Consider the following 22,348-nt stretch of genomic DNA (forward strand, 5'->3'; position numbering starts at 1 on the left):
TTTCTCTCTTAATGAAGTAATTGTCACAAGCTTATCAATGTTTATGAAGCTTCTATGTCCTTCCATTTTTTCCTACTCCATCAATTTTGAGAAAAAACAATGGGGTCACTCATAGTTGCCCCACAAGTGCATACCATTTCTGGATGCAATGGTATTAACACAATAATTCTGATCCAGTTTCCTGCAGAGCAGCAAGACAAAATCAGTTCTAGGGATTAAAACATCCCTTTACTGTGTTGGTAGCATTTTATGCCTATTTGCAATTGGCTCTGTGGATATTCAGTACTGACCCTTTGTGAAAATTGAAACTGCACAGATGTAAGACAGCAAGATATAAGTTAGTTCCACTAACTTTATGGTAGAAAAAAAAATTAGAAGCTCATCTAATCTCATTCTTTGTACAGCATGAGCTAAGCATATTGCCCATGGACTTTTTAATCTAGTCCACACCATGTGAATGAATTCATTAAACCATATCCCTGTTGCAAAACACCCAATTTTTAGCTATAAACTCCCAGGTGAAGACGATTCAATGGAAATACATCAATCTTATATTCAGTTTGAACTTGGACCACATCAAATTGCAGATCTTTCATCTTGTAACACTTCTGCCTGCTGCTTTAAGAAGATTTGTAGTTACCATTCTTCACATTTAACTTAATTTTCATCTGTTTTTTGGTTTTTTAGACACATCAGTCACAACAACCAGCCTAATTTGTAACAAAGAATTGCGAGAGTGAAGACACTTCCCTCTAGGAAGGCTCAGCTACAGCAAAATACCCAGGGCCTTAAGCAGTTGGGTCTTGGTTACTTCCAGATGAATAATTCCCAACTCCTCTGAGTATCTCTACTGGTATTTGAGCACATTCACAATAAGAGAAGTTTTCTCTGATCTTTGAGTGAAAATTTTGGGTTTTCAGCTTGTGTCACTCCCTTTCACTGCCGATCATTGAGCGGAGTCTGGCTCCATCCTCTTTACTCTCTTCCATCATATATTGAATACACATGAATAATGTCATCTCCCCACAATGTCTTCCATATCAAGGCTAAATAATCAGTCTCTACTTGTATCATAAGGACTGTGAACTTCTTTAGAATCTTTGTGGCCCTTCTCTGGGCTTTCTTTACTGCACGTACCTCTCTCTTGCTCTGGGCAGCCCAAATCTGGACACAACACCCAGGCGTGTTCTCACCCAGGCTGAGTAGAAAGGAAGGATCACCTCCATTGGCCCAGGGTACTGTTGGCTCATGTTCCACCACAATTTCCAGTGCCTTTACTTTCCAGCCAAACAGCCTTCATGCTGTTTTGGGTACATGCTTGGGGTTTGTTTCTCCTCAGGGGCAGGACTTAGTATTTCCTTTTGCCTAGCTTTAGGAGATCCCTGTTGGCCCAGACCCATTTCCTTCCAGGCTGAGGAACAGCATTAATGACGAGCTACCACAGTCCTCTGAGCCTGTCATTTCAGTCCATTTTGAATCCACTTCAGTGGTTCCTTGCCCAGCCACTTTATCAGTTTAACTTTGAGGATGCTCTGGGAGACAGTGTTAAATCTTTGCTTAAGTCAAGAAAAATAACTCTCTACCCTCATCTACCAGCCCAGACATCTCACTGAAGACAACGATAAATCAGGTTGTTCAGGCAAGATTTCTCCTTCCTAAATCAACAATGAATGCTTCTAATCACATTATTTCTCTTAATATGTTTGGTTACCCAGAGGATTTACTGCAGCATCCTCCCCGGACTTAGGTGAAGGTGGCAAGGAGGTGTTTCCCCAAATTCGTCTCTCACATCTCCTGAACTCAGCTGTGACATTTCCTTTCTTCCAATTCTCAAAAACTGCTCGAAATCAACATCATCTTCCAAAAGTGGTCTCATGATGACAGGGGCCAGTTCCCTTAATCCTCAAGCATATGACTTGTCATGTTGGCTGAACTTGATGCATTCAATTACTTTAGAGGTCTGGAATTTTTGAAGGCAAGTTCTACTAGTAAAGATTAGGTGAAGAAGACAAATAGCACCTTTGCCTTCTCCATCTACTTTACAACCTGAAAAATGAAATGTATTATCTGCAAGCATCATCCTAATCTGTATCTTTGGTCTGTAAATTCATGCCAGGGACCACACTCTTCAGAGTCTGAGCAGTCAGAAGTTAGGGCCTTTCTTCATGCCACTGGAGCTGCAGAACTGTTCCGTGCTCTCAAGAATAAGAGGAATCAATTCCAAAATGCAGCTATACCACAAAACCTGGCTGGGCTGTGCATACAAAATGATTGCCCATTCTCTCTTTTCAGACCTCTGGATTTATGATTCCATGCCTATTCTCTCAGGGCAGGGAGCTCCTTCAGCTTTGTATACAAATATATATGTCTGCTGCTTGGCAAGTAACATAAATTTTGCATTCTCTAGAGTAATCTGAGAATTTTTCTCCCTGCTGCCAAACAGCAGTAACTTTCTCTCCTCATGTCGAGGTGATATTTTCACATTGTCACTGAGTGTAAAATTTTACTTATATTTGCTTAAATTAAATATGTTCAAGGTTAACCTTTTTCTAAGTGGCTTGTTTAATTTTTTTTAACAGATTTGGTTTATTTTGGGTTTCTAAAAACTAATTAAGTTTCTGTTATCTCCAGAGTGCAATCTCCCATGAGTTCTCTCTGTTAATACTCCTGCTTCATGTCTCTCACTGCTTGAGTGTTACATGTAACAGCAGGAATGGAGAAATTTCAAATGAAACTGTTCTTGGGAAGTGGAGGGTTTGGTGGATTGTTTTTTTCTTGAAGAAATACATCCTTTGAAAGTACAAACATATCAGTGAAGGAGAAAAATAGATATTATAGAATATTAAAATATATTTTAATGTGTTTAAAATCCAGATAAATATATTTTGAGTTAGTTTTTCCCTTATTTTTTTGAATACTTCCCTTTTCATTATCATTTTCATTCAACCTATTCTATAAAGTTATTTAGAAATCATATCAAGTAGTGCACATGGCAAGCAGAGCTCACTTTCCAGAGTTTTATACTTGAAAGTCAAAAAGGAGCTCTTGGTTTGCCTTTCAGTATTTTGAGATACAAAATAAATAGCTGCAAAATAAAACAGGATTTCTTAAGGCTTTTCAACCTTTCAGCTCATCACACTGCGAACAAATCCAGATGCAGCCACACAGAACAGACGGTTTCAGTTCACTCAAAATCAAAAGAAAGAAGATTCAAAAACATCGACATCAGTCACCAGCGTCAATCAGGCCAGCACATCTCGACTAGAAGGATTGCAGTCAGAGAACCACCGCTTGAGAATGAAAATTACAGAGGTATTCTTTACTGCATATGCTGCCTATTCTTTACTGTATATGCACTTCATTTTTCATTGTTTTTTGTTGCAATCCTGAGATCTGCTTAAATGCTGACTACTTTTTAGAGAAAATAGTTAACTTTTCCACTTTAAATAATAGGAAAGACACAACTTTTATGGATTGGTAACTAGTACAGCAAGTAAGTGGCAGGTGTGATGAAATGAAAATGTACCTTAGCAAAATGGAATTAAACTTTCCCTATTTATTTGTGACAGGCCAATTACCCTGCTGTTTCATATGGACATGCTGAGCTCCACAGCTCCAGAAGTGCAACCTTTACAAGCAAGCACAACAGAGATTCGCAGCACCAGGGCCACTTAAGGGCTGTCTTTGTTCCTGTTTATGGTTGAGTTCTGAGGCTGCTGTTGCTGTTATTTCTCAACCACTCTGAAACTTTGCTCAAAAACATGTTAGACATATATTTACGTCTTCCATGAAACAGAATTGCATATTTTATCAAGGCAGAAAGATACTTTTATGAATGTGTGAGCTGACTCTTTTGGCACAAAGGTGGTGTTTTCTTCAGTACCTGCTGAGGGAAAGGCTGAGTACAGGGAGTACATGAATTACATTAGAGCTATGGCATGTACATTTATAGTTATGCCCATCCTTGCTCAGTAGACCTGAAACTATGACAAACCAGTCTTGAAGACTGCCCAATTTTTGAGACAAGATAACCATAAATGATCATATAATAAAGAAATTAACCTGTTCTTAGCCAGTCTGTATTCCTATGCCTTGAAGAAAAACTATATAATTGCAACAGTTATTTCTTTGCCCTGATCTTAAGTAATGACAATTGACGGGGTAACTATAAGATATTTACTCAGGCTAGCAAAGAGTCCAAAAGTAAAAGTTATCTCTGCCTTGTTAAAGAAATTTAGTTCAGCTTTGCTAGGTCCCTTTCATGTGAGAGCTTGAAATTTTTAATGAAGGCAGCTGCCTGCTGGCTATTTCTCCCTTTACTCTACTGTAGTTTTTTCTACTAAGCCTCCTAACACAAGCTCTTATCTTGTGCCTCACAAGGCTCATGATGGTTAGCACAGGTAAGGCTGATCAGAGCAGCCATATTAGTACTTGCAGAGCTCTGACTATTTCTTTTGGGCTTTGCTTAAATAGATTGAATTCCAAGAATCAGTGGGTCCAAATGAGTTTCATTGTCAAGAGGATTTGGAACATGCCCTATATGGCTAGCAGCTACATCTCTGGCTCATGGAGTTTGAGTTGCTGTGTCCCAGTTCTATAAGGAATAACGTAAATTTAAATTCAGCACTTTTAAAACTCAGTTAAGCTGGTAGTGAGTGGGACGTACTCTGGACGCCACACCTTGCACAACCGTTCACAAAGAGGATTAGGAAGCTTGTTTCTTGTCATTTTCTATTGGGGCTGTAGACAACTGACTATAAGTCAGCCTCTGAGGAAAGCACACTGTGCTCTGCTCAGTGCTAAAATTGCATTCCTGGTAGAGTTGAATGCAGTCACTCACATAACTGGACATGCCATAGCTCCCTTATATTCTCGTGTATGTTCAATTATTTGATAGATGAAACAGTTATAGCTATGTATGCCACAATTTTACATGTAGATAATAAATAGTTCAGATGTTTTTAGACTGGGCTTTCTTATGCCCATATATTTCTCATTTGTCAGTACACCTGAATTGATTATACTGTCAACTACTAAAGCTTATTCCTCTCCTATGCCCTGTGCACAATATCACAGTTGAACACCTTTGTTACTTGTAGCATTATTTTTAGATGTAATGTAGTAGTGCTATAAAAAACTGCATTTGTCACAAAGTAGTAATTGCATTACCACCTTCCTTCCAGTCTAATTATAGAAAGCTCTGCCTCAGTGCAGATACCTGAAGCAAGGACTCATGAATTTTCAAGGATTTGTGTTCATTCTTTTGCAGCTGGACAAAGACTTGGAAGAGGTCACAATGCAACTTCAGGACACTCCTGAGAAAACAACATACATTAAGCAGAACCACTATCAGGACCTTAATGACATTCTTAGTATACGGAACTTTACAGATGGCAAAGGTGAGTGTTAGTAAAATCCATTAGTAGCTTAACATTCCAAACCTTTGAATAGCAGTCTCATTGAATTGGCTTCAGAGCACTCAGACCTTAGTAAGACAATTTAAATATTTTGTTTGAATTGCTGTGAGTATGCAGATTCACATAATAAGTTACATGGTAACCACTGAGTAGTTATTTCTGTATATACATCTTCTATTGTAACACACATGGTGAAGTGGGAAACTTTAAGAAGTGTACTTATGTTCAGAAGCCAAGTTTTTTGTGCTCATGGGGAGAGGAAAGTCACAGAATTTTAAGCCCAATTTAATATGTGCTTGTCTGACTATGGTGCTGAAATCTTGCTTTTGGACACTGCTATCAAACACATAAAAGAGAAGCATGCAAATATTTCAGTGCTGGTTTGGATTCCAAATGCAGAATTGAAGCCACTCATGTATGAAAGTTCTTCCCTAGGAACTGATTAAAAAGGATTTAATGACAACTGTAATATTCCTAAGTTGTTTCTCCTGTGTCTCTTGCATCACTCCCTGAAGAAATACATGCAAGAGAATTTCTTCCATTAGAGCAATTTTGCTTTTTGGGAAACAATAAAATCTGGAGCATAGTGCAATAAAAGTGGAAGCCAGGACACCCACCTTCCATATCTGACTCTAGAATGGATCTACTTTGTAACTTCTGGCAAATAGCTTTGTACAGCTGACTATTACTATAGTGTGTGAAAACCTGGTTGCTCTGTGTTCAGAATTTGTATATTTTCATGTTTGTTGCACTTCAAGGCTCAGGTTTCTTATTGATGTGGCACCATAGGCTTGATTATATGGGACAGAAGTTACTTCTATGAATATATTTGAAGAACAATTTTACAACCACAGCGACAGTTCACATATGTTTTTGAAGCTTATTGAAATTTCTTTTGGATAAGTTTACTTTTTCTTGTGCCTTTTGTTTTAGCCTGGGTATACAATGGGTTGTATAACTTGTGGCAAAAAGAAGAAAAAGGGAGTGTTCCCAGTGTCCTTTTTAAAAGAAAAAAAAAAAAAAAACCAAACCTGAAAAGGGGAAAGGAGGAAAAGGAAAATGTAAATAGCTGCTGGAGGCGTGTGATTATTGGGCTGAGATCAGGAGCAAGAAGTAACATCAGTGAGTGGGATGAGGCAGTTTGAAAGGAACACATAGAATGTTCCTCTCATGTCAGATGCTCCAGGAAAAATGATAAATCATGAATAATATTTCAAGCAGAAGAGATACATTGCATTGTGCCAAATGCCCATCTGAGTCTGGGTATGAGAAACAAAAAATTATTTTCAAGAAATACACTGGGTATAAATTTAGGATGGATGCTTCCCACAGCAAGATGCACTCCATTAGCAGTAGGAGGCTGGCAAAGAAATCAAGGATAAAATATAACCTTTCTGCACTTACTTGTGGCTATGTCTACAAAATACATTGATGCCTAACTGCTGCTTTAAGCAACAGCATCCAAGATTGTCTTTGTTTCTAATTTTCCCCCAGTACAATTCCCTAGCTTTTACATTTCGGTTGTCGAATGCATATTTAAAATTATCTCTAATCATGGACTTTAATGTTCAGAGTAGCTCTGAACTATGTATTCTTGGGATTTACAGGGTAGATATTCTGCACACTGAAGTTGTTGGACACAATTTTCTCAATGGACCTACCACATAAAGGTCCACACAAGAGATGGGACAGGTGGAGAAAGATGGTTTTCCTTGTCAAAATTTACATGGAAAGGTTAGAGCATCCATTCACCTGGGAATGAGGAAGACATGGATCCCAATTTGCAGAAGGTGTTTGAAGCTTGGTCTCACACCTGGTTGCAAATACTCCATGCATGCATATTATAGTGTATCCTGATTCTGACTCAAGTGACATTAAATATTCATACTTCCAGGCTCAGACCCACTATGATCAACCACCCTTGCTAACCTTTTCCTGTCCCTCCAATTCCATTTCTTCTGCCTCTTATCTTTCCACACTTTCCTGTCCCTTATCTGCATCTGAATTTCCTCTCTGTTTCTCTCACCACACCCATTCCCAATAGTCAACCTATGTGCTTAATATAAATTTGCTGTTCCAATCAGAATAACAAGACTTTGGAGAATTCATGCTGCTGAGTCACTGCTGATTCTGTGCAGATTCAAACAGACACCACTTAAATGGTACTTAAAAAAATTCTGGCCCTTACGGCTACAGGAAAGCTAACTCTGAATGACATGACTATGCTTTCTGTAGCTATGCATTTCATGAGCTTTCAGTAAAGGAAAGTACAGAAACTTGAAATTATGCATCCCTGGTGGTAGTTGAGTGAAGCTTCAGAATTGTAAATAATCTATTAGCGTGACCTAGAAGTGACCATCTCTCATCCCCACTGTGCAACAGGGGAAGCCAGTCCAATATTAGTTTAAAGGTGATTATGAGGTTTGTGCCTTCCTTGATCTTGTGAAAAGTGTGAGCTGGGAGAGTGGGAATAGGACAGTGAAGAGAGAGGCTCAAAAGAGCAGCTGACTTGGAGCTAAAAATCATAGATAATTTGCCACATTCACCTTGTTGCTCATTTCTATGTGAACTGTTTTTATAAAAGACCTTGCTGTTCTGGAGGAGCTCACAGGGAGAATGCCATGTAGGGTAACCCCACTGCTATTGCTTACACAAACTCAGAGCACTTCACAGAACAGACCATAACATAGGATTTAGGCAATGCATCTTGAACAAGCCCTAATCAAACTTTAATGTCATAGTACACTTCAGTAGGCTTCTGATCTGTAAAAATTGCCCAGAGTTTAAAATCCTAACTCTTATAGCCAAGTGCCAAAGGATATTATTTGATTCATCTCTTCCTTCCCCACCACCCTCATTTACATCAAACATATGGATTTAAGATACAAAAGTTGAAATTAGTTGAAATAGGTAGGTACAGCTGTGAATACAGGCCTATATCAGCCTGACCACAGGCAGTGTTTCATAACTTTGGGATTCCTGCTTAGTTATTAACAGCAATGGCTCCTAGTGTATCGCAGGAGTTCTTTGGTGGCACAGGGACTCCTTCGTTATAGCACATTTCAGTACATCTCATTTAAAGAGAGATATTATCTGAGACGCTCAACTCTTGTTCACAATTGCATGATGTCCCTGAGACATCTATAGCAATTGGCTATGTAAGAAAAGCAATTAGGAAAATGTGATTTGTTGTTTATGGCTTGGTTACTTTCTTTTAATGTAGGCTTTTTAGCTGCAATGCTATACTGCTTTGTGTGGTGAAGCAGTTTTTAGCATGCTCCATGGACTATGGCTCTGAAACTTCAAGTGCTGGATTTAAAAGGGCATCCCCTTATCTTAATTTCCTACATTCCTCAGATGACTTCGAGTCAATGTGCCTGCTAGTGACCTCAGCTCTGTGCACACAGCAACATTAACTTCTCCCCTGGCATTTGTGGTATCTGGTGGCCTTGCTGTAGTGGCAGAGCCACATTATAGCCTGGGTTTCAGGCAGGGATGGGGTGTGGGGGAGGCCAGTGCTTGGCTCAGGCCATCTCTGCAACTGATAGAGCCATTCAGTTCAGAAGAGTCAGGCTTGGAGGCACGGCTGTGTTTGCCAGGCTGACATTTGGAAAAAATGAGGACAACAGGCTCAACTGTGATGCTGTGTAAAGGAAGCGAGTGGGGAGGGGGGCATAATATTGCTACACTTTGAATCTTACTATCTTACTCGACTTCTTTTTGATGTTTTAATAAATGAACTGAAAGAGTTTTATATAAAGCAAAGCTCAGAAGAAACCCTGGAGAAGAATCTACTCCTATTTCTACCTTGGCCAGTGCATTTCAGAGTAGCGTATTAGGAAAATTAAGGAAAGACAGACATTTTGTGGGATGTACAGAAGAGCAAGAGACAGCCTTGCCACAGTCCCCTGTTATGAGAAAACCCTTTTTGCAGGTTCTCTCACTGCAGGTGCCCTTCCTTGCTCAGAAAACCTTGTTTGTTTTAAGCCAGAAAGCAGTCTTTACTCATTGCTGCAAATGGGCTGGGAGCATTCATTTACATGTCAGATATGCCTACATACTGTCACTTGTCACCCCACTCTGATGTTTCCTGGTGTTAGTTTTTCCCCATGTAAAAGCAGCTCAAAGAAAAACAGATTTCAAAGGCATGTTGCTCACAAATGCAAAGCAAAACAGAGTTCATCTGTTATGGATGGGGGAAGTATTATTTCTATGAAGTTCATGCAATTCAAGCATTAAGGTTGAGATTGAAAAATAGATTCAAAGGTAAAGGCTTTCAGAAACAAATCTTTTAGAGTGATGGTGTTTTGAAGCAAGGATGTAGTTCCTTTCTTTACAGACATGTATAAAGATATGTATGCTAGTTTCTATGAAGCCTAACAAATGGATTCAATTCTGAAATTGGAGCTTGTTTCTGTTTCAACGGACAGACCAACCTATCAGATGTTCAGTACCTGCCCTTTCTTGCACAGAAATGAATCTGTAGTAAAGGGAATTTCTTCTGATTAAAGGTAGCATAAATCAAAACAGAATCTTGCTGGCTTTTCTTTTTAAAAAATCTTCTTCTCAAAAGACAACTATCGGAAGCTATGATTTAGATTGCCAGTGTAGTGCGCTTAGTTCAGGAGAACTTTTTTCTGATTACCAGCAAACAATGTGATTGTTTTAATTTTTCCTTTCAGTTTACTTTCTTAACACCCTATTTACATGAAAAACAGAGACTGGCTAGTCATGTTTCACAGTCCAAACAACAGAACTGGAAAAAATTACAGCAGGTGTTCAAAATCTGCCTCTAGTTTTAAAGTTTCCTGAGCTCTTTAGTCAATCAGCAAAGTTATCTCTGCCAGATCTTACAAGTCCTTCTTAAACCACACTATCTTCTTTGTGTAGGATAATATATGTTTTCTAGCAAAGAGAAACAACAGTCAAACTGAAAGATATTGGATGAAAAGTAGTTCTGTCATGCAGTTCTAAGCCATCAGATGAATATTGCCACCAAAGCATAATGATGAAGATGTTCAATAAAGCTGCAGTGTACAAACATCAACAAAACCAACCTCTAGTTAAAAAAAATATGTTTTTTAAACTCTTGGAAGAAATATAAGCATCATCAGTCACCTGGTGCATTCTGCCTGCAGCTGAATGAGGATTTTTAATATTCATGGCACATTTAAGCCTGCCCAGGTAATTTTGGCAGCATGAGGTTGCAGGGATTATAGGTCACCCCTGGCAGAGGGAGAGAACAGCTGGGAGCAGTAACCTCCTCACTGAGCCCCTGGCAACCTGCATCAGGTGTGCTCTTGCAGCTCAGAGCTTTGTAAATGGAAGCTGGTTTTTTGCTACAGGTAGGCAAAGGTCCCAAGGTAAAGACTTCTGGCTCTCACCAACCACTGGCAGAGAGCTTTGTTTTATAATGAGCCCATCACTGAGCACTCTGTAAGGCCCTTGAGATTTATTTGTCTTTTCTCCCGACAGCTTTCTGGATGGAAAGTGCTCAGGCATCACTTATCCAGACTTCTGAGTTCCGATTTGAGGTCTACAAAGGTGAAAATTATTTAGAAGGTGCTTCTGGCTAATGTAACTTCAATTTAAAAGGTAGTTACATCATCCCAGTGTAACTTACTGGGTAGAATCTGCAGCAGCCGACAGTGCCCTGAGAATGAAGGGTATTTTCCAAGCAGCATATCTAATAGACAGAGGAAGAGAGAGAGGATGGAAAAGTATCAAAAACACTGTGACACTCTCCATGGAGAACTGGAAAATCAAATGTTTACCACTACTTTCAGTTGTTCACGTATATAAAACTAGTTTTCTAAACCCTTAAGTTTTTTAAGTGCATATGGCAATAGTGCTTTTTCTTTAAGCTCCAGCTCCCAGAAGCATATGACTAAGTGAGAATCTTGCTTTTCATTATTTAAATGAAAGGTAAATGAAAAATAAAGATATTCTTGTTTCCATAGCTGCAAAATAAAAACCTAACAACTCCTCTCCCAAAATACTTAACAAATAAGAATTATCTATTTTTTTTTAATTTTTAAAGAAAAAATGAAAAAGGGGAAAAAAAGTGTCTGTATTTTTTCTGTATTTTATACTTATAAAGTAAAATTTGCATTTGTTAGCCTTGAATGCAGAAATTTATTCAGTGTATTAAGAGCAAGTCATCTGCAAGAGTGGTAGAAGAGTCTATTAAGAATAACACACGGTGTTATATGGGCAGTTGGTGTTGAGAGGTGAGTAGGAAGAGAATATATGATTTCTGCTCTACTCTAAACTAAATCCCCCACCTTTTTGACAAGGACTGCCTCCTTCTCTTTCTCCCTCACAGCACATCTTAAAGTACATGTAACTCCTTTAGTGTGTACAACACAGATCATTCTACTGAATAACATACTCCCAAACAGCAACCGTTGCATTTTCCAATGATCTGATGAAGAATTATATCTCTAGCAGCTTTGTAAATGTTAAATTGCTTATCTTGGCAAAAGGAGTTGGAACCCTAAATGCCGCTGTGCCACCCAGATGCCCCTGGGTGTCACCTGCCTGGCAAAGGCACGGTCAGCTGTTGGAGACACTCTACAACACCTAAAATAATTAAATTCAGAGTTTTCCATCCCTAATTACAAGGGTTACTCAAATTTTTACTTTTGTCTATATCAAAAAGTCAGCAGTTTCCATTGTCAGCTTAGATCAACTCAGGACTGAATGTTGGTTTTAATCATGGAAGTAAAAAGGGTTCTTTTCTACATGTCTGTTTATAGACATCACAAGACTTTTATGCAAATGTCAAACTTGATATACAAAGAAATGCAATGTACAGAAGATAAAAACTGAGCTCTTGTGACAGACAGAAAATGCCACACCAGCAAACTTCAGGCTGCCCTGAGATTATATATCTCACTGCTTATCTTTTCTGTACTTCCTTCACATCTAAACCGTCATTGAATCCTGCCATCTCTTAATTTTAAACACTCTTCTTGCTACAACTGAATTCCTTAGCTCTCTTCTTTCTTTTCTTTTTGGGGCATTATCTTGCCCGAGCCAAAGCAGCTTCATGTGTTCGGGTCACCTCCTTTCTCACCCAGATCCTTCTCTTCAATGCAACATCAGTGAAAACTCTTGTCTCCTCCTCTGAGCTGTAGTGATCCCCATGTCTGCACATTGTTGCTTCCTCACCTACACATTTGGTTGTTGTTTGCTTGTTAGGTTTTTCACAACAGGAAGCGAATGCTATCAAGTAACGCCAGGGATCACCTTGCTGGGAGGGCAATTATAGATGCTGGAATTAGCCCTCAAAACATTTATGCTTCCAGCTTCTTTCTTCAATTTGTGTTTCTGCTGCTTGCTTTGTCCCCCCAGTGCCTGTTGTCAACATATACATTCTTAGCATGCTGGGAGCTGAGCATTATTTGGGGCTTCTGAACATGAGTATAACAGAAATCAGCTTAACTCTTCAAAATGTACTGACTTTTTTATGTCATTTTCCTTTTTTCTTTACTCTTTTCCTGCTTTTCCCCCTCATATCCACTTTTATGTTCAAAAAGAACATAAAATTTGATATGAGAAGAATTTACCTCTTGAAGAATTTACCTCAGACTCCTCTTCCATGCTGCCTCAATGCCTGAGGCAATCACTGCTCCTCTGTTTGTGTGGCAAACAGCTGCTGGTGATGGATTTGGAGCTCTCTGTAATTATTTATGAAAACTGTGAACTGCCCTCATTATTCAGATGCTTTCCGTGTGATTTTATTTGGCTTACCATAGAAAGAGACTTTGAAAAAGCAGGCAGGAAGAGAAAGGATCTTAAAATTGCTGTGTTTGCCCATGTTTCTCAGGGCAAACCATGGGCTTCAGCTGGCCAGGGACCCCCAGGACACCAAGGGGAATCAAGAATTATGATCTGTTTTGTTTTCACTATACAGAAAGGAAAAAAGTGTAATGACATCATTAGCTGTCCTTGCTGCAGACAGCCTATGGACCAGCGCAACTGATATGAATCATGTTTCCATGCTGAAAGTAATGGCAGTAGCAGACAGTCAAATGACAGCACTTAGTTTCATGTGTGATCGTAAGAGTATCAAGGGTTTACACATTAATGAAATAGTTTTTCTAGGAAAAGTCTTAAGAAGGAGGGTTTATGCAAAGGTTACAATTTCTAACTTCAAGAACAGTATAGTTACATTTTTTTCACACAGCCCAAGACTACATGAGAGAGCATGATGTCACTTTTGTCACTTTTCTGTTTCTTCGTGATGTTTCCTATAGAGCAACACATCATCCAAAACAGAGGAGTACCAAATTCTCACAGCAAAACTTGAGACTATGCTGGAATATAGGCAGTATGAGTTTACTTTGTGTCATTATGGGTATCTGAAAAAAGTTTAAATGAAACTATTTTTAAATGGTCACTTGGTCACAGTAAAGTAAAATTGAATGTGTTGTCCATCCAGATGGTGAGAAAGCCATTTTGAAAAATCATCTTGATCAAAATCCACCAGCACAGTGGGGCTCATCAGACCCTTCCAGAACAAGCAAAGATCCCATAGAAGACATCAACTCTCCAGAACAGTAAGTATACATCATTACCTTGCTGACAAAGTGTTAATTTAAATTATTACATTTCATTTCATCAAAGCCTGTATTTCCCTTCCATACATTTTTTATGGAAAGACCTTCACTGTAACACGCTTTCAGCCAGCCCTAGAGAGAGCCTGAAACATCAGCACCCAGGGAATGTAAATGGCACCTCCTGAAGCACCAGTAGGCAGCAACATTGTACTGTGCCTCCCTGCCACCAGCTCACCACCCCATTGGAACTTAAAGGATATCAGAGGCCTTAGATCCTAAGGTGCCCCAAATCAATATGCTTCTTTTCTCTTGCTGGAAACATCCCTAGCATGATGTCCAAAGTTTCTGTAGAGAGTTGCAGTATTAGCTGTGCCCAAAGTGTGTGGAGGAGAGAAGAGGATGTATGTATGTGCACAAATGTCTTAGGACTCTTGTCAAAGGTCCAAGTCCTTCCACACACCAGCCAGAGTGGTTCATAGTGTACATAGACATTTTGTTCTTTAGATTCCTTAGCTAGATGAGAATTTAAAAATGTCCTGAGGGCTTTTCAACGTTGCCATAGCAGCTGGACCTGAGTTTTGGCACAGGAAAGCCCTCACTAAGTAGTTTCCCTTAGAAACAATGCTGCAGCTAAAAGGAGAGGATGGCACAAAACACTGGCTAGATTTACAGAGGGGAAATAGGCTTTTCTCTCTAGGAACCTACACAATAAACTTGTGTCCTACCCTCCACCAGCTGAGCAGGACCTGCCATGGACAGGAGCTCAGGGAAGTGCCATTCTCGTGTGTGCCCGGATCAGCTGTTTCCCCACGGCAGCCTGGTTACACAAGCTTCACTTCATCAGTGTCTGAGCTAATAGCTGTCAGACTCCTGGGCAATTTAAAAGCTTATTTAAAAACAGAATAAATTAAACAAATTACTAGAATGAGTCACATTACATCAGCAACAGCAACTCTGATTGCAAATAGTAGCTCCTGTCTTGTACTACCTGGAGCAGGAAAACACGTGGATGTCTAAATCTGTCCTTGCACTCAAAGAAAAAAACCGAACCCAAACCTGCAAAGAAGTTAATTCACACACACATATGCACCAAAAAGAAATCCCACAGTAGATGAAATATCTTGTAATTTCACAAAAGCAGGGCTCTTGCTGAGAGCGCTCTCATGACTTCATGGGGTCAGCAGAGTGCTTTAATGCATAGCTATTAAAGGCCTGGTTTTTTTCAGCACCATTTGTCAGAAATAATGTAGTGTGAATTCAGCCTCATCCACATGTGGCCCGCTTACATTAAGGAAGATGCTAAGCAAAACACAGACACTCAGATAATCCAATTGTCTCTATACAGATTTAATACAGACAAAGAAAAATATTTTGTGGTGACAGAACTTCCTCTAGGCTAGCGATAACTGATGAGAAGACTGAGATTTCCTAATGGTTCTGGAAAGTGGATCAGTACAAATCTGAACAATCTCTGACATTTATGGAAAGCAATTAATAAAATCCTGCTAAATCTGAACAGTGTCATTCAACACTTACACAGCTGTGACTGTGCCAGTTCCAAGGGCCAATCTCTCCCTTGAGAACGAGTTGGCACTTTAGGTACCAGAGCCACATTGCCCAGACACAGTGGATCTGCCAGGGAGAAGTATAGCTGCCTTCAGGACATCCCTCTTTTTAACAAGATTGCCTCTCTCCAAAATTCATACTCTTTAAGATATCCTTCTGCACCTTTAGGATTGCTTTTCAACGTGTCTGGCAGCACTTCTGTCCTTTGATGGCTGCTAAATGTATAATTTTTGGAAAAAAAAAAAAAAAAAGGAGTTAAAAGAAAGCTGTAGTTTCTGTCTTTCTCATTTCACTTCATACATAGGATATCTGATAGTCACACAGTCTAAGAAACTTATTTCTTATTCAAGAACACAAATCTCAAGGAGAATTAGTCTGAAAAATATTTCCTCTTGGTCATAAACCTGGGAAAGGAGGATGTCAAGACAATAATTTTCCTGCAGAAGTTTTAACTCTTTAACAGCTGTGGGGAAGAAAAAAATCATCTCAGCTTCCTGCGCTTGTCAGTACTTATGAGAACTGGCATCTTCTAGGATTAAAGCTCTTATAGAGTCCAGAAAGGAGCTGATTTGGGATTTTTTCATTTTTTTCTCACCATTAGTGCTACATTTGACTCATTGTAAGATCCCTTATTCTACAGTTGTGCACAAAGTAAAGTCACAACAGTATACACACACCTTAAGCAGTAGTGCAGGAAGTTGTTTCACATTTGTTGATGGGGTGATGTATACACTGTTTCAATCAGAATGTAGAAATAATTTTTTTTTGTGCTGAGCTCAGATTTAGAACCCTGAACCTAAGGAAAATGCAGTCTGTATGACTGTAAAGCAGCCTTAGACCATGAATATAGATAGACAAATGTCAGTTCCCTTGTCAGTTCCTGCTGGGTAGGACCCAGTAGATTTTTCATACTGCCATGTAAAATTTTCCATACCCAGTCAGACCATCAGATAAGAGGAGCAAAAAGTGGGTGCTGACTGCTTTCTTTCCTGTTTACACTCTCTACGCAGTATAAGTTAACACCTCCTATAGCAACCAAAGCAGTGCACAGGCACAAGCCCTGCACTTTGATTTCTCATTTTTTAACATACTGCCCAGCACAGCTGTACCAGTTTGTACTCTCCCAGGTAATGCTCAGCAACAATCCTGGGGGATACTTAGCTGTGTGGATAGACCCTGTACCGTGCCAGCTCATCACAGGTCCAGAGAGCAGTTGGAATCGGTTTAAAATAGATATAATCCTTTTCCTGGTAGGATGAGTTGTCTCTCAGGCAAAGTCATCTGCTTTGATGAGCATCAAACTGCATATTTCCTGATGGGCAGTCCTGCTTATCTAAAGATAACATCAGTCAGCTTATCTGTATGATGGCCACATTGAGTGGTTTATCTTCTGTGACCCTTTAAAACATCTATCTATGCACTTCATTCCTGCATTTTGTTCCTTTTCATCAGTGACCTACATCCAGCAGGTCATTAGTTTTTGCCACCATTGGAATTTATTCCATTCTCATTTTAAGAGCAACAATATGTAACAGTCTTCCAGATCTCTAAGTAGAGGTGATGACAGATTTCTGCAGGACCCCAGTAAAACTTTTCATCTTAATAGACTATTTCTATATGCAGGTTTTTTATAACCTTCAAAGCATAACTTCAAAGCATAACTGGAGCCAGTTATGTTAATTTAAGTTAAAAAAAATTCTCATTCAAAAAATTTGGTTGTGTCTGGATTATTGCATATGCCTCAGCATTAAGTGGGCTTTGTTATTTGGTTTCTTCACTGAGAGTGGTTTATCTGTGATCTATCTATCTATGATCCTACTCTAATGTGTCATAAAAATAAGGTGGGTTTAGAATGGTTAATTCACTTGGTAGTAGAACATCTTGCTTTACTATAGTCTTTTAGAGCTTCTACAGCTTCCCTGCATTTGCTAAAATCAATATTAATGTACTGCAGAATTAACTGGAATAATCCCTGAGTGTTTAGATACAGTTTACACACTCCCACAGAACTGCAGATGTTTGACTTGCAAAAATTTGTTTCAGTCCCCCCACTTACCAATGGATCTTATTTAGTGGTTTTCTATAGCAAAACCAAAATATATTTCAAATGCCTTGGCCCCCCTTGTGGTATTGTGCATTCCCATGTGCATTGCATTGTGTTCCTGCATTGACATTGGAAGTCAAGGTTTTACCTGATTTTATGTTTCCCTAATAAATGGTATTTCTGTACAGAGCTGAGGACACTTGCCCTCACACAGAATCTGACTAATGGTTACTCTGGATGTGGAATCATCTTTGCTTTCCATCTCCTTCAGTGGTTGCCTGTGATTCTAGATCCATGATTACCAACCATTACCTTTCCAAAATACTTGACCATATATATGCTTTCACATACATATCAGTATAGTGTGAACAACTTGAAACAAATTCCTAGGGTCATATAATGGTTTGGGCTGGAAGGGATCTTTAAGGGTCAACCAGTCCAATTCCCCTGCAATAAGCAGAGACAACTTCAAATAGATCAGGTTGTTCAAATCGCTGTCCAGTTTGGCCTTGAGTGTCTCCAGGGATGGGTCATCTGAGACACCTGTGGGAGTGCTTCACCACCCTTATAATAAAAATTTGTTACTTTTATGTAGTCTAAATCTACCCTCTTTAGTTTAAAACCTCACACAGCATCCTCTCACTCCATGCCCTTGTAAAAAGTCCCTCTTCAGCATTCTTGTAAGCCCACTTTAGGTACTGGAAGGCAGCTTTAAGGTCTCCCTGGAGCTTTCTTTTCTCCAGGGATGAAAACACCAGCTCTCTCAGCCTGTTTTCATGGAAGACATCCCTCAGCCCTCTGATTTGCATTGTGGCCTTCCTCTGGACTCACTCCAGCAGGTCCACATTCTTCTTATGAGAAGATCTGAATGCAGCATTCCAGGTCGGGTCTCATCAGAGGAGAGCAGAGGGGCAGCATCACCTCCCCCATACTGCTGACACACTGCTTTTGATACAGCCTAGTATATGATTAATTTTATGGGCTGCAAGTGCACATTGCTGGGCCATGTCCAGATGTTCATCCACCATCACCCCATTTTCTCTTGGCAGGACTGTTCTCAATCCCTTCATCCTCCAGCCTATATTGATACCAAGGATTCCTCCCAAAGCACTGGCAAAATGTGGCAGGAATGGAAGAAAGGAAAATCACTGATAGTGGGGAGAAAAAACCTAAAAAGAATGAGACGACACAAAATTTACTTTCACTTCAGGCAAAAATACGAGATTTGTTTGTATTTTGCTACTTGTTTTGTTTTGTTTCATGTTTCACTCTAAGGGTTTTGTCTACAATCTTGATTGTGTGCAAGTCTCCAGGCTACAGTTCTCTGCCCCAATTCCAGGAACCAAGTTTTCAAGTGAAAGTAAACTTTTAAGTACAGTTACAGCAAAATTTGCCACCCACTCTAGCCTCCATTGGCATAGTTAAATAAACACGCTTTATCCATGGTATGGCTAACATTGAAATGAATGGAAAAAAAAAAATCCTATTCACTTGATTATGCAACTGGATTCTCTTGGAGTAGCTTCAAAAAGGCCTTTAATGAGAAGTCTATAACAGTTGAACAAAGTAAGCATTTCCACTGGTGGGAAAATAAGTGCAGGCAATTCTGCATTTGACCCCTCAACAAGAGACAGAATGACAATCCACAGCATCAGGCTCATAAGGATTCAGCACAGGGAAACATCAAGCCATGCCCCCCTTGCACTCCTTGGGAACAAGGCATGACTTCATTGATAGCACCAGGAAGAGCCAAGCACAGTAGCAAAATAACAATGAATGGATTTTGTTTAGTTCCAGGAATGCATTGCCAGCACTAGAATGATCATCCCTGAGGACTAACATTTTGTGAAACTTTAGAAAGGAGTTTGAGAGGGAGAAACAATGAGAAAGAGTTTCCTGGGTAGGAAGACAGCAGCTATTCCTACTGCACCTTTGCATAAACAAGCCAAAGTTTGTAGTGAAGAAACTAATGAGGGGAACACTACATTTCTTTCTGTTTGAATTTAAAAGTTATACTGCTTGGTCCCTAAGCAGTGAAATTAATGCCTTAGTATCTGTCTTCGCTACCTGACACAAAGCAAATGCGAAATTAAATGTCATTTGAATCAAAAAAGCTGTCCAAAGGCTAGCTTTCAAAGAAACACCTCTTATAAAAGCCTTTCTACACACTGTCGTTATATCAGATAACAGGCAAACATAAATTTAAAACTCTATTATACTAATACAATGCTTTCTATGGGATTTTTGTACTGAAATCCAAAAGTCAGTCCTCAGTTCAGCTCAGTCACTTTGACATCTTTCTTCTCTTTAGAAAGTTCATCTGTGTTTCAAGGGGAATGTCTTCAAATACAAAGCCGTCCTGATGATAAAATGATTGAAAACATCTATTACACTGGCAAACCGCAATAGGATTTTGATTTTGTGAAAGGTGCTAGTATAGCCACAGCACAGGAGTAGCAGAGCCCTTTTCTTATGGAACCATCCTCTCCAGGGAAAGGACTTAGATCCAGTACCTGTGAGCATGATTTAGTATTAATTTTAAAAAAATTATACTCATTATCATGATGTCAAGCCACTTGGGAAAATAGATACACAATGTGGGGTTCTGGAACACTGAATTGTAGTATGGGTGTTGGGCAGGATTGCTTTTAGAGTGCCAACTCCTCAGTCCCATAGCACTGCCCAACAGAACTCAAAAGTATCTATCACCTCAAAAGCACAGACCCAAACTTTAAAGAGGAGCAACTTAAAAAGAGGAAAAAGCCATCAGTCCCAAATCCCTCCCACCATGCACCTGTGTTTGCTTTAGCTGGAGTTGCAGAAATGCCATGCTTAGTACTGACATCCATGTGCTAAGTGATGCTAAGTGTCTTGAAACTCAGCCTGTGACCTCCTGCATGTCTACACAGTTGGATGGGGCTCTGCAGGCAGCAGATCACTTTGCAGGGAGTAGGGGGGTCACCAAGCCATACACCCTCTTTGCAAACTAAAGGTTTTCCCTTTTCTTGGTATCAGCAGTCTAACAACCTGAATGTGGCTGGGAATTTCAGAAGGTTGTGGGATGCTGACAAAGCACACTTCATTTCCTTTGTCGTGTCCATCCTGTCAGAAAAATCCCCCAAGGGGAAAACAACATCATGGTGGCACAGTTCAGCATCAGCAAGTTCGATGCCTTTGGCATTAACCCTGTCGGTCTCAGCGGCAGGCACAGAGGGCTCCCTCGCAGCAGCCTGGGAACACATCAGCCATGTGATGCTCTCCATCTGGCCCTTGGCTAACGCTGCTCTCCCTGTCTCTCCCGCAGCATACAGCGCCGGCTGTCCCTGCAGCTGCCCATCCTGCATCACGCCTACCTGCCGTCCATAGGAGGAGTCGATGCCAGCTGTGCCAGCCCGTGCGTCAGCCCCAGTGCCAGTCCTCGGCACAGACACGTGCCACCCTCCTTCCGAGTGATGGTTTCGGGGCTGTAGGAGGAGGAGATCAGTGCTTCCTGAACTGCTTTTAAATACTCAAAGACTGGACTAAACATCCGACCTAAAACTCTGCTACAAACATGTAACATTGGCTCTTACCGCAGAGGAACTTCTGCTGAGGCCCTCGTCACAGGAGTGCCCACGTAACTCGTGTGAAAAAGCAAAGGAGGACACAAGGAGTTTGATCTGTAGCCTTATTCCTGGAGTTTTTATTTCTTCACCTAGAAGTCACTGAAAAGTGTTTCTTCCAAAATTTCTACTAGCAACAAGGATGCTGGGATATATGGATCTTGCAAAAAAGACACTAGGGGAAAAAAAAAAAAAAAACAAACAAAAAACCACTCAAATGTCACTGAGCTTTACATGGCTGCTGAGAACATGCAATTCTATACTGTATCCATGTAAGGAAAATGTAGTGGTCGAGATATACCATGTTGGAATAGATACACTCATTTTTACAGGAGTTGTGTTAAATCGCTGGAAACATTATGCACTGGTTAGTCTTATTTTTTTCATTTCAGGGATGATGTTTAGTAGGAAAGAAGAATTGTGAGAAATGATTCCTCGGGTGTCATTGAGACTCTGCAGTGCTGTGAGAAGGGTCACCTTTACCTTGCAGCTGTATGTGTAACCCAAGCAGAGCCTGAAGCTCCAGCTCTGAGTTGCCACCAGCTGGAGAGCTGTTGTTGCAAGCAGAGCACTTCACCCTTCTCCAGGGCAATGGTAGTGACTGCTGACCATCTGCAGCTTCATTTTTAGCAAAGTTTCTGCACCTATTTCAAGATAAATACCACCAACCATAACACACTAGACTGTGAAAAAGTCCTAGGGCTGATAACTCAGGAAACTGAGGACAGATGGGTAGTAAAGTCTTAATGCCACAGGATGAATTGTTTTTCCTAGTTTGTTTGAATTGTGTCACATATAATTACAATAAAAATAATTGAGTGGACTTGCGGGGGCGGGATTAGGGCACAGCACTTTGCTGCTGCGGGCAAAGCCTGCAGGGCACATAGATGTGAATATACACTATGTTTGCTTTGTACCTGCGTACGTGTGACAGTTGTAGTGGATAGGAGAGGACAAATCAAATCTACCAATAGAATATTTTACCTGACTCCTGAAAGGACTGTGAAAAAAAACAGTGGAGTTTAAACTTTAGCTCCCTTCCCTGAACCAAAGTAATTAGGAGGAATGATAGTGGTGTACCGTCTGGACCAACTCTGGAGCCAAACCCTCAGGCACAGGTGAGACACACATGCAGCTTTTTTTTCCAAGGGACTG

General features: G+C 40.0%; 1 protein-coding gene across 2 annotated transcripts in view; it reads left to right on the forward strand.

Annotated features, from left to right (window-relative positions):
* The window catches only part of GABBR2 (gamma-aminobutyric acid type B receptor subunit 2), a 450,589-nt gene extending 429,220 nt beyond the window's left edge, over positions 1-21,369 (forward strand). Inside the window, exons 16-19 of one of the 2 annotated variants that reach the window (XM_085573703.1) lie at positions 3,130-3,312; positions 5,270-5,399; positions 13,864-13,981; positions 20,896-21,369. In XM_085573703.1, coding sequence (XP_085429829.1) covers positions 3,130-3,312; positions 5,270-5,399; positions 13,864-13,981; positions 20,896-21,061 — 597 coding nt within the window. In that variant the 3' untranslated portion in view covers positions 21,062-21,369. The remainder of the gene's footprint in view (positions 1-3,129; positions 3,313-5,269; positions 5,400-13,863; positions 13,982-20,895) is intronic. The other variant, XM_085573704.1, reaches the window with a different exon arrangement.
* Positions 21,370-22,348: the final 979 nt, after the last annotated feature.

The sequence above is a fragment of the Lonchura striata genome, chromosome 2 (assembly GCF_050655825.1).
Source record: "Lonchura striata isolate lonStrDom1 chromosome 2, ASM5065582v1, whole genome shotgun sequence".
Classification (NCBI taxonomy): domain Eukaryota; kingdom Metazoa; phylum Chordata; class Aves; order Passeriformes; family Estrildidae; genus Lonchura; species Lonchura striata.